Raw genomic sequence first — 12,277 nt, 5'->3', positions numbered from 1 at the left:
CCTGATGTAAGCAGTGGGAGGGTTCCTGGGAGGAGTTATGCAAATACAACTGGGTCTCCGTGCTTCTCTGTGCAATAGGGATTGGTTATAGTTGGTGGGAGTGGCCAGCAGGGGGCTGTACATAGCTTCCTGATGACATCACAGCACCCCGGCCTCAGCACTCCCCTCCAGAGCCCTCAGTCCTGATGTAAGCAGTGGGAGGGCTCCTGGGAGGAGTTATGCAAATATAACTGGGTCTTCGTGCTTCTCTGTGCAATAGGGATTGGATATAGTTGGTGGGAGGGGCCAGCAGGGAGCTGTACATGGCTTCCTGATGACATCACAGCACCCCGGCCTCAGCACTCCTCTCCAGAGCCCTCAGTCCTGATGTAAGCAGTGGGAGGGCTCCTGGGAGGAGTTATGCAAATACAACTGGGTCTCCGTGCTTCTCTGTGCAATAGGGATTGGTTATAGTTGGTGGGAGGGGCCAGCAGGGGGCTGTACATAGCTTCCTGATGACATCACAGCACCCTGGCCTCAGCACTCCTCTCCAGAGCCCTCAGTCCTGATTTAAGCAGTGGGAGGGCTCTTGGGTGGAGTTATGCAAATATCAATGTGCCTTGATGGGTGGGTGTCAGTCTGGAGGAGTGAGCGGTTCCTAGACAGGCTGCAGCCTCCATTAAAGAAACAAGATCCAATGAATGAAGGGGGCGGGGCTAGGGACAGTCATGATGCTGGACGTCCTCCAGCCAGGAAAAGAGGAGGGGCTGTATCTGACTTGCTGCAGCTTCTAATGCACATTGCGAGAAGCTCACAGTGTGCGGTGACCTCAGAGGAGGAGAGGAGCATTAGACTGAAGGGGGGCCGGAGGGAGGATTGCCTGGATCATTTATTCTATATACAGATGGCCGGTCTCTGGAAACAATTGGATTATGGAATGATGGGATGGAAAGGTGTCAGCGGTGTCACCGGACATAACAGATCACACTTCTAGCACTGGCCGGGATGGCCGGTGTGCCGGTCCTCCCTCCTCCTCCATGATCCGCTCTCCACATGTCTCCGGATTGGCTGCCGATGTGTGAGTTCTGATGAGGAGGATGGAGGGGTCCATGTGACGGGGGATGGAGGTGACAGATGAGGGATTACTGATAAGCGGATGAGTGTCTGTGTCTAAGAATTGTCACCCAGGACATGGAGAGCCATGAGAGGAGCGACTTCTCTACTCTGCATCCTATACATGGCCATAGACTACTACAAGGGTCCTTAATACAGGGGTCTCCAGTACAGGGGTCTCCAGTACAAGGGTCTTTAATACAGGGGTCTCCAGTACAAGGGTCTTTAATACAGGGGTCTCCAGTACAAGGGTCTTTAATACAGGGGTCTCTAGTACAGGGGTCTCCAGTACAAGGGTCTTTAATACAGGGGTCTCTAGTACAGGGGTCTCCAGTACAAGGGTCTTTAATACATTGGTCTCCAGTACAAGGGTCTGCAGTACAGGGGTCTCCATTACAGTGGTCTGCAGTACAGGGGTCCCCAATACAGTGGTCTCCAGTACAGGGGTCCGCAGTACATGGGTCCCCAGTACAGTGGTCTCAAGTACAGGGGTCCGCAGTACATGGGTCCCCAGTACAGTGGTCTCCAGTACAGGGGTCTGCGGTACAGGGATCTCGAGTACAGTGATCTCCAGTGTAGGGGTCTGCAGTACAGTGATCTCCAGTACAGGGGTCTCTAGTACAGGGGTCTGCAGTACAGAAGTTTTGAGTACAGTGGTCTGCAGTAAAGGGGTCCGTACCAGAGGGGTCCCCAGTACAAGGGTCAGCAGTACACAGGTCACCAGTACAAGAGTCTGCAATACAGGGGTCCGCAGAACAGGGGTCCCCAGTGCAGTGGTCTGCAATACAGGGGTCCGCAGTACATGGGTTTCGAGCACAGTGGTCTCCAGTACAGGGGTCTGTAGTACAGGGGTCTCCAGTACAGTGATCTTCAGTACAGGGGTCTCCAGTACAGGGGTCTGCAGTACAAGGGTCTCCAATACAGGGGTCTGTAGTACAGGGGTCTCCAGTACAGGGGTCCGCAGTACAGGGGTCTCCAGTACAGTGATCTCCAGTACAGTCATCTCCAGTACAGGGGTCCGCAGTATAGGGGTCTCCAGTACTGGGGTCCACAGTACAGTGATCTCCAGTACAGTGATCTCCAGCGGTCTCCAGTACAGTGATCTCCAGTACAGGGGTCTCCAGTACAGTGATCTGCAGTACAGGGGTCTCCAGTACACGGACCTGCAGTACAGGGGACCGCAACAGAGGGGTCCACAGTACAAGGGTCTACAGTACACGGGTCACCAGTACAAGAGTCTGCAATACAGGGGTCCCCAGTACAGTGATCTGCAATACAGGGGTCCGCAGTACATGGGTCTCGAGTACTGCATTACTATTTATTATATATTTTTTTATTGTTTTAATATTTATTATATTACTATTATTTATTTATATGTATTACTATTTATTATATCATTATTAATATTATTAATTATTATTATTATTATTATTATTATTATTATTATTATTAATCATTTATATTCATTACTATTTATTATATATCTTTTTATTGTTTTAATATTTATTATATTACTCTTATTTATTCATATATCAGTATTTTAGGCTTCCAAAAAAAATCTTCATTGAATTTTTTCATGTCCACACGGAACGGCGTGAGAAAAAGACGCTAGTTTTCTATAAGGTCACGGAAGGGATCACCGATGAATGCGAACACGTGGGCACTTCAAATGTATTTCACCGTCACAAGACATCAGGGGGCTTAGTGTCGTTAGATAATTAGCTAATAAGGCCAGATTTAGGATTTTCCCCATAACCACCACTGCCCCCTGCTGTACGGTCCCAGCGCTGCATCTCATTAACACCTTCATAAACAGATGGCGGCACATGGCGCTGAATTTCCCATCGCGCTGTGACAACGCAGAAAAGGGGGATTTTCCCCAGGAGGGGGACACACTGAGCAATAAAAACCTGACAGAGGTTCTAATGCTTTCCTACTTTATCCAAAACTAGAAAAAAGTTTTAGCGTTCTCTAAGCACAGAATCTCGGGTGTGGAGGATTGGCGTGTGGAGGATGGGCATTAAGGGACCCCACCCACCCCACCGTATATTTGCATTATCAGTGTGAACTACAAAGCAACACCCCTCCATGCAACAGCAATGAGGGGGGGGGGGCTGCAATCCAAATCAGTAGAACAGCCGGGGGTGACAACGCTGCCCAACATCCGGTGTCACGTTGTCACCTTAGGACAGAAAATGTGTTATTGGTAGAACCAACAGGTGAAAATAAAAAGAAAACGAATGTGGACGCTACATTTAATGATTGTTAAAGCAGACCCCCACTTCATAATCTAACCTTTTCCTACATTCCTCCCAAAATATAGAAAACCTTTTTTTTTTTTTTTTTTTTCAGGGAAGGGCACTCCCAGCATGCAGACCGAGCTGTCACCCACAGTTTTGGGTCTCTCACTAATGATCGGCAGCTGGGAGAACCGAATCTCAGTCATGTGATTACTGTGGGAGCCTGTGATTGGCTATCACAGTGATGACACAATAAAGACCCGCCCCCGTACTCTCCTTCTGAATGGGGAAAAAGATACATTGTATCATATACCCCTAATCAGAGGAGAACAATCCGTGTGAACAAAAAAAATACATAAATAAAGTTAAAATAGCTGGATAAGGGCTTGATCTAGGTGAGTCCAAGGGTCAAGGTCAGGGTCAAAGGTCAGGGTCAGTATGTTTTAGGTAAAAATTAAAATAAGACTTTTATTTTATTTATTTATTTAGTGTCAGTGTGTTGTAGGTGGGGCCTGCTGGGTCCCTCCCACAGTTCTGCTTTCTCTCTTTGTGCAGGAGGACTGGTCTTGTCTCCGCCCCCTCCTGTAGTTTTCTGGAGTGGGTGGGATCTGCTGGGTCCCTCCCACCGTTCTGCTCTCTTTCCTTCTGCAGGGTGACTGGTCTTGTTTCCGCCCCCTCCTGTAGTTTTCTGTAGTGGGTGGGGCCTGCTGGGTCCCTCCCACAGTTCTGCTCTCTTTCATTCTGCAGGGTGACCAGAATTGTCTCCGCCCCCTCCTGTAGTTTTCTGGAGTGGGTGGGACCTGCTGGGTCCCTCCCACCGTTCTGCTCTCTTTCCTTCTGCAGGGTGACTGGTCTTGTTTCCGCCCCCTCCTGTAGTTTTCTGTAGTGGGTGGGGCCTGCTGGTTCCCTCCCACAGTTCTGCTCTCTTTCCTTCTGCAGGGTGACTCGTCTTGTTTCCGCCCCCTCCTGTAGTTTTCTGTAGTGGGTGGGGCCTGTTGGGTCCCTCCCACAGTTCTGCTTTCTCTCTTTGTGCAGGAGGAATGGTCTTGTCTCCGCCCCCTCCTGCAGTTTTCTATAGTGGGTGGGACCTGCTGGGTCCCTCCCACAGTTCTGCTCTCTCTCCTTGTGCAGGAGGGCTGGTCTTGTCTCCGCCCCCTCCATCTGTAGTTTTCTGGAGTGGGTGGGGTCTGCTGGGCCCCACCCACAGTTCTGTCTCCTTGTGTAGGAGGACTGGTCTTGACTCCACCCCTTCTGTAGTGGGTGGGGCCTGCTGTGTCCCTCCCACAGTTCTGCTCTCTTTCCTTCTGCAGGGTGACTGGTCTTGTTTCCGCCCCCTCCTGTAGTTTTCTGTAGTGGGTGGGGCCTGCTGGGTCCCTCCCACAGTTCTGCTCTCTCTCCTTGTGCAGGGTGACCAGTCTTGTCTCCGCCCCCTCCTGTAGTTTTCTGTAGTGGGTGGGGCCTGCTGGGTCCCTCCCACAATTCTGCTTTCTCTCCTTGTGCAGGAGGGCTATTCTTGTCTCCACTCCCTCCTGTAGTTTTCTGTAGTGGGTGGGGCCTGCTGGGTCCCTCCCACAGCTCTGCGCAGGATATGTATGGCGCAGTGATGATGTTCCTGCTACTCTAACAAGACAATATCTGGGTTTGTAAAAATATTTGTTGCTCACAAAGTAAATGAATATCCTTAGAGGCTGTTGAGGAATAGATCCATATAAACTTTCTGTGTTCGGAGTTCAGCTTTAAAAGAACCATATAGACTGTTCTGGAAGTGGACACTGGGGGGGGGGGGGGGGGCGTGTTGTCCCCTCTGACCTCCGGCTCTGTCCCGGGACGTGGGGCACACAAGTCGATGTTTTCTGTTGGGATTCCGTGTCTGGTCTGCTGGTCCTCTCTATAATCCGGGAGGTCCTATCAGGTCAGCGCTGCGGACAGACAAAGTAAAAGAAACACTCCTTCCCCCGCTAATCCCCCGCATTGTCTGCGCCCGCCGCTTCTCCGCTCAGCAAGTTGAAAGCAAAATTTCTATTTGGGTTTTTCCAGCAAAGCCTCGTTATTTGCACGTAACGAGCGCGGCGAACTGCGAGAGAGGGCAGCGAACGTTATCACTACGAAGAATTCGCTGCTTAGCAAAAGACATACAGAGACCGCGCGTGCGGCAAAGAAAAGGTTCAGCAGGCCAAAGGGACCAATCAGATATCAGCTCTCTTGAAAGAGACACTCTGATTGGTGCTGAAGGTTATTTCCGTTTGCATGATTTACAGACAAAAAATGTATTTCCTGGTGACCCGAGACCATGTGATCCGTGCCTAGGCTTCAGAGAATGACAGGAGGGGGCGGAGACAAGACCAGTCACCAGGGAGAGAGGGCAGAGTGGTGGGAGGAGCCTAGCAGGGGGGGTTTGAGGTATTTCCTGGTGACCCGAGACCATGTGATCCGTGCCTAGGCTTCAGAGAATGACAGGAGGGGGCGGAGACAAGACCAGTCACCAGGGAGAGAGGGCAGAGTGGTGGGAGGAGCCTAGCAGGGGGGGTTTGAGGTATTTCCTGGTGACCCGAGACCATGTGATCCATGCCTAGGCTTCAGAGAATGACAGGAGGGGGCGGAGACAAGACCAGTCACCAGGGAGAGAGGGCAGAGTGGTGGGAGGGGCCTAGTAGGGGGGGTTTGAGGTATTTCCTGGTGACCCGAGACCATGTGATCCGTGCCTAGGCTTCAGAGAATGACAGGAGGGGGCGGAGACAAGACCAGTCACCAGGGAGAGAGGGCAGAGTGGTGGGAGGAGCCTAGCAGGGGGGGTTTGAGGTATTTCCTGGTGACCCGAGACCATGTGATCCGTGCCTAGGCTTCAGAGAATGACAGGAGGGGGCGGAGACAAGACCAGTCACCAGGGAGAGAGGGCAGAGTGGTGGGAGGGGCCTAGCAGGGGGGTTTGAGGTGCAGAGGGGGGGGTGTTTGCCGCACGCCCTAAACAAAAACCACCAGCCGCCACTGGACAAGATGAATAATAGGTCCACCTCCTCCATTTATAATGCCTTTCATTGATAGAAGCTATAGTACTTCTTCTATGAATGAAGGAGGGGGCGGGGTTTATTTGTGGATAACCCAGTACAGAAGACATGAAGGCGGAGTGAAGCTCCTCTTTAAAGTGGATGTAAACCCTTCATATCCCCAGTGAAGTGACTAAACTCAGGTGATACACAGAGATGAAGCAGATCCTCCTACATAAGTTGTACTTGTTTATCTGCCGTCTTCTCTTCTCTACAGCCATTCAAAATGCAGAATCTCTGAGCTCTGAAAAGCAGGGGGTGGAGAGCTGAAGTTACATCAGTAAACAGAGCTCTAAGAGCCAATTGGAGGGAAAGGACAAACCCCCCCCCCCCCCCCAATACACCGCACACAGGAACAGACCTGAGGCTGTCATATGTCCCTCCCCTGTCACCATTTTTCTCTTGGTGTCAGGAAAACTTGTCAGAAGTGACTTCATGCAGATAGCAGAGGAAGGAGGCAGCAGACAGAAATGACACTTAGTGCTCTGGATTGGTGCTTTAACACAGGGCACGAGGGGGAGCTGCCCCGGGCCCAGTCATTGTTGTGGGGCCCAAAGCAGCTTCCCCTTGACTCCGCAAATAGTTGATAGGTGGATTCGGGAGGGCACAAGAAAAATTTTGCCCAGGGTCCAATCAATATTAAAGATGGCCGTGGAGACAAGTACACAATATAGAGCAGGGATGTGGACCTCCAGCTGTTGCAGAACTACAAGTCCCATGATGCATAGCAAGACTCTGACAGCCACAAGCATGACACCCAGAGGCAGAGGCATGATGGGACTTGTAGTTTTGCAAGCAACAGCTGGAGGTCCACTAATTGCATATCCCTGCTATAGAGGGACAAGTGTTATTCATATTTCATGTCTGAGGTTTACACCCACTTTAATCAATTTGTATCCAATCAGGCAGGCCCTTGCACTACATACCTGTTGGAAGATCTAATGGAGATTGTACAATCAGATTGTATTGTGTATGGTGAGCTATTGACATGAACCAGTTAACCACTTAACGCCCGCCGCACGCCTATTTATGTCCACAGAATGGCACGTACAGGCAGATGGGCGTATATATACGTCCCTGCCTTCTAGCGGGTCGGGGGTCCGATCGGGACCCCCTCTGCTGCGTGCGGCGGGCGGCTTACCTCGGGGAGCGATCCTGGACGACGGCGCGGCTATTCGCGATCGCTCTCCGGAGCTGAAGAACGGGGAGAGACGTATGTAAACACAGCTTCCCCGTGCTTCACTGTGGCGGCTGCATCGATGGAGTGATCCCTTTTATAGGGGAGACACGATCGATGACGTCAGTCCTACAGCCACACCCCCCTACAGTTGTAAACACACACTAGGTGAACCCTAACTCCTACAGCGCCCCCTGTGGTTAACTCCCAAACTGCAACTGTCATTTTCACAATAAACAATGCAATTTAAATGCATTTTTTGCTGTGAAAATGACAATGGTCCCAAAAATGTGTCAAAATTGTCCGAAGTGTCCGCCATAATGTCGCAGTCACGAAAAAAAATCGCTGATCGCCGCCATTAGTAGTAAAAAAAAAAAAATGAATAAAAATGCAATAAAACTATCCCCTATTTTGTAAACGCTATAAATTTTGCGCAAACCAATTGATAAACGCTTATTGCGATTTTTTTTTACCAAAAATAGGTAGAAGAATACGTATCGGCCTAAACTGAGGAAAAATATTTTTTTATATATTTTTGGGGGATATTTATTATAGCAAAAAGTAAAAAATATTGCATTTTTTTCAAAATTGTCGCTCTATTTTTGTTTATAGCGCAAAAAATAAAAAACGCAGAGGTGATCAAATACCACCAAAAGAAAGCTCTATTTGTGGGGGAAAAAGGACGCCAATTTTGTTTGGGAGCCACGTCGCACGACCGCGCAATTGTCTGTTAAAGCGACGCAGTGCCGAATCGCAAAACCTGGCCTGGGCATTTAGCAACAAAATGGTCCGGGGGTTAAGTGGTTAATGAAAATTTAAAAGTTTATCTTTACTTTTTTTTATTTTTTATTATTATTACACTTTTTCTTCTATTTTTGGGATATATTTGATTTGGCACCAAGAAATTCTGTGTCATCCAACTATACGTCCTGTATGGAAAAGAAGAAATCATCGTCCTGTCAGATAGGAGGCGATGACAGGGGAGGGACCGCGCTCCAGACGTGACCAATCAGGGGATGGCGGATGGAATGTGACTATCGAGGTGGGAAAAGCCTGCACCTTAAAGTTATGCGCAGCCCACGCCGCATGCCGAAGAGGAATATTCACCGTCCGGGCGACGGCAAAGAGAACAAAATCCCTGCTGAGATGTGTGAGAACCTGGAGGCCAACTCCAAGAAACGTCTGACCTCTGTGATCGCCAACAAGGGATTCTCCCCCAACTACCAAGTCAAATCCGGGCGCCCGATCACAATTGCGACAAGAAATTGTGCCCTGGCGCCTGGGGAAGCTGAGGCCTGTAGAAGGCTGCAAAGCCGCGGCCTCAATTACCGGGCGGCGCGGGGCACAATCACAGCGGACCTGCGCCCGCCGGTAATTGAGGCCGCGGCTCTGCGGCCTTCTGCAGGCCTAAGCTTCCTTCTGTGATCTGGCGCCATCTTGTGATGGTCGTTGGCATTACAGGTTACATTACATTACAAGTAGCAAAACAACAGTTCTAATGTGTTTTTCACTGCCATCTCCTTTCCTCTAATTAGAACCGCCAAACATTATATATATATTTTTTATTCTAACACCCTAGACAATAAAATGGTTGTCGCAATACTTTCTGTCACACCGTATTTGCGCAGCGGTCTTACAAGCGCACATTTTTTGGGGAAAAATACACTTTTTTTTATAAAAAAAATAAGACAACAGTAAAGTTAGCCCAATTTTTTTTTTATATTGTGAAAGATAATGTTACGCCGAGTAAATTGATACCCAACATGTCACGCTTCAAAAATGCGTCTGCTCGTGGAATGGCGACAAACTTTTACCCTTTAAAATCTCCATAGGCGACTTTTAAAAAATTCTACAGGTTACGGCCCGGATTCAGATACAATAGTGTATCTATCGACAGGCGTAACGTATCTCAGATACGTTACGCCGCCGTAAATTAGGGCGCAAGTTCCGTATTCAGAAAGAACTTGCGCCCTAAGTTAAGGCGGCGTAACGTATGTGGTCCGGCGTAAGCCCCGCGGAATTCAAATGTGGATGATGTGGGCGTGTTTTATTTAAATTAATTGTGACCCCACGTATTTGACGTTTTTTACGCCGTCCGTGAAAGAATCCCAGTGCGCATGCTCCAAATTAACCCGCAAAAAGCCAATGCTTTCGACGTGAACGTAAAATTACGCTCAGCCCTGTTCGCGAACGACTTACGCAAACGACGTAATCGACGGAAAATACGACGCTGGCCCGACGTCCATACTTAACATAGGATACGATACGCCTCATATAGCATAGGTTTACGCCGGAAAAAGCCTAACGTAAACGACGTAAAAAAATGCGCCGGGCGGACGTACGTTTCTGAATCTACCTAATTTGCATATTCCTCGCGTAAATCTACGGAAGCGCCACCTAGCGGTCAGCGTAAATATGCAGCCTAAGATACGACGGTGTAAGAGACTTACGCCGGTCGGATCTTAGGGAAATCTACGCGTAACTGATTCTATGCATCAGGCGCATAGATACGACCACGCAACTCAGAGTTACGACGGTGTATCCGGAAATACGCCGTCGTAACTGCTATCTGAATCCGGGCCCACATGTTTTGAGTTACAGAGGAGGGCTAGAATTATTGCTCTCGCTCTACCAATCGCGGCGATACCTCACATGTGTGGTTTGAATACCGTTTACATGTGCGGGCGCTACTCACGTATGCGTTGGCTTCTGCGCGCGAGCTTGGCGGGACGGGGTGCGTTTTTTTGGCTCCTAACTTTTTTAGCTGGCTCCTAGATTCCAAGCAAATTTTCTAGCTCTTTCCTCCCAAGCCTGACTGTCCCTGGTCCACTCCTTATGTTCATTGGAATTCAGTTCCTTCAATCATGGAGGCTCAGCGTCAACTGCGGGCAGCCTGCATGCAAAAACACCGGTAGGTGTGAACTTAGGGCAAGTGGGCTGTGCTTCATACACCTATATAACCAAAAAAAGTTTTTATTTTAGAATGGACTGTACCTTTAAATCTTGCCCAGAGGCTCGCAGCTTCTCGAATTGTGTCTTCGGAAATCTCGGCCAGGTTCCATCCAGCCGGCGTAGCTGACAATGTGTAAAATTTGTATTCCTAACCCCACCTGAAGCTTCCTTCTGTGTACCGATTAACAGGGCGGCATGTAGGTGCATGTTAACAGTCCCGCATTAGCTATGCTAAGTGAAAGAGCAGGCACCAAGGGGACTAAAGTTCCCCTCATTAAAACTTTCACAAGCAATAAGATCAGGGATCCCGGCCAATGCGGCAGCTGCCGACGAAACACACGTGCTGGAATTGTAATGATTTCATTTTCCGAAAACAATGGAGCGCGCTGCCGCGGCAAGGTTACCCTCCTCTCTCATTCAGAAGAGGAAGAAACGTCCGACGTTATTGACATAAAAATGTTATATGCAGACTTAAAGGGGCGTTTGATGTTTATTAAAAGTCAGCAGCTACAAAAAGCATAGCTGCTGGCTTTTAACCACTTAAGGACCCCTTCACGCCGATATACGTCGGCAGATTGGCACGGCTGGGCACAATCACGTACCTGTACGTGTTTCTTTAAGGCCCAGCCTTGGGGTCGAGAGCGCGCCGCCGGCAGCGTGCTCGCGACCCAGTTCGAAGCTCCGTGACCGCGGGACCCAGATCGCCGCCGGTGTCCCGCGATCGGTCACCGGAGCTGAAGAACGGGGAGAACTGCGTGTAAACACACCTTCCCCGTTCTTCATTGTGGCAATGTCAGTGATCGTCTGTTCCCTGATATTGGGAACAACGATCACTGATGTCACACGTCCAGCCCCACCCCCCTACAGTTATAAACACAAATGAGGTCACACTTAACCCCTACAGCGCCCCCTAGTGGTTAACTCCTAAACTGCAATCGTCATTTTCACAGTAATCAGTGCATTTTTATAGCACTTTTCGCTGTAAAGAGAAAAACTCTTCTCCTCTGCCGCCAATAGGCACAAGCTTACTGCACCTAACCATGCACCCGGCCCTGCCGAGAAAAGCTTTCATCCTGGGGTATTCCAGAAGTTCTGAGATCACTGAAATCAGACTATTCTACGTTCATGGAATGTACCCAAATATTCGCCCATTACATTCGAATGGTCTCACATCCCTCAATTGATATATTGAACTTGGTGGAACCTCATTTGCTTTTTTTTTTTTGTTGCTTCGGTTGAATGAAGAAATCATTATGAAGCCTGTCAAAAAGAAGCCAGCGTGATTAGTGGTGGGCAGACGTGGAATACAATCACCAAGTTCTATGCAAATTGAGTTATATAATACGGCAGGAACATATTTTCCAGATACAAATGGTTCTCATTATGTAAAAAAGCCTCTTATGCTTTACCCACAATCAAATCTCTGGACGCCGAAACGTATATTTCCAGGAGACAAATCCCATCTGTCTGATGGATGATAAGCCGAGATCGAGGAAGAACGGCGGTAAAGGACGCCCCCCCCCCCTTTTGTTTGTTAGAGACCCAAAAATTATTTAAAGCTGAACTCCAGGCAAGTGGTCCATGACACTGTTAAAGCTGAATTTTTACATTGGCTCAACTGGAATTAATGTAACTATGCAATTTTCTTTTTTCCGTGCCCGCGGCGTGCAATAACATAATGCCGTAAGTGAACCGAAAAGTGTATCTAAACACACACAAAATGGTGCATTAGGGTGTATCATGTAGTCCCCTTGTCAGGGCCAGGATCTGAA

The 12,277-nt window shown here is 48.9% G+C and overlaps 1 protein-coding gene across 1 annotated transcript; it reads right to left on the bottom strand.

The window, feature by feature from the left end:
- Positions 1 to 1,210: 1,210 nt before the first annotated feature.
- Positions 1,211 to 2,095, bottom strand: LOC120915888 (uncharacterized protein C1235.01-like). Its single transcript, XM_040326701.1, has one exon. It carries the CDS (start codon positions 2,093 to 2,095, stop codon positions 1,211 to 1,213), a length of 885 nt encoding a protein of 294 aa, XP_040182635.1.
- Between the last annotated feature and the right edge of the window lie 10,182 nt (positions 2,096 to 12,277).

This window comes from Rana temporaria, chromosome 10 (genome assembly GCF_905171775.1).
Source record: "Rana temporaria chromosome 10, aRanTem1.1, whole genome shotgun sequence".
Lineage (NCBI taxonomy): Eukaryota > Metazoa > Chordata > Amphibia > Anura > Ranidae > Rana > Rana temporaria.
Note: the sequence above shows the minus strand (reverse complement) of the source record. Positions and strands in the feature narration are given on the sequence as shown.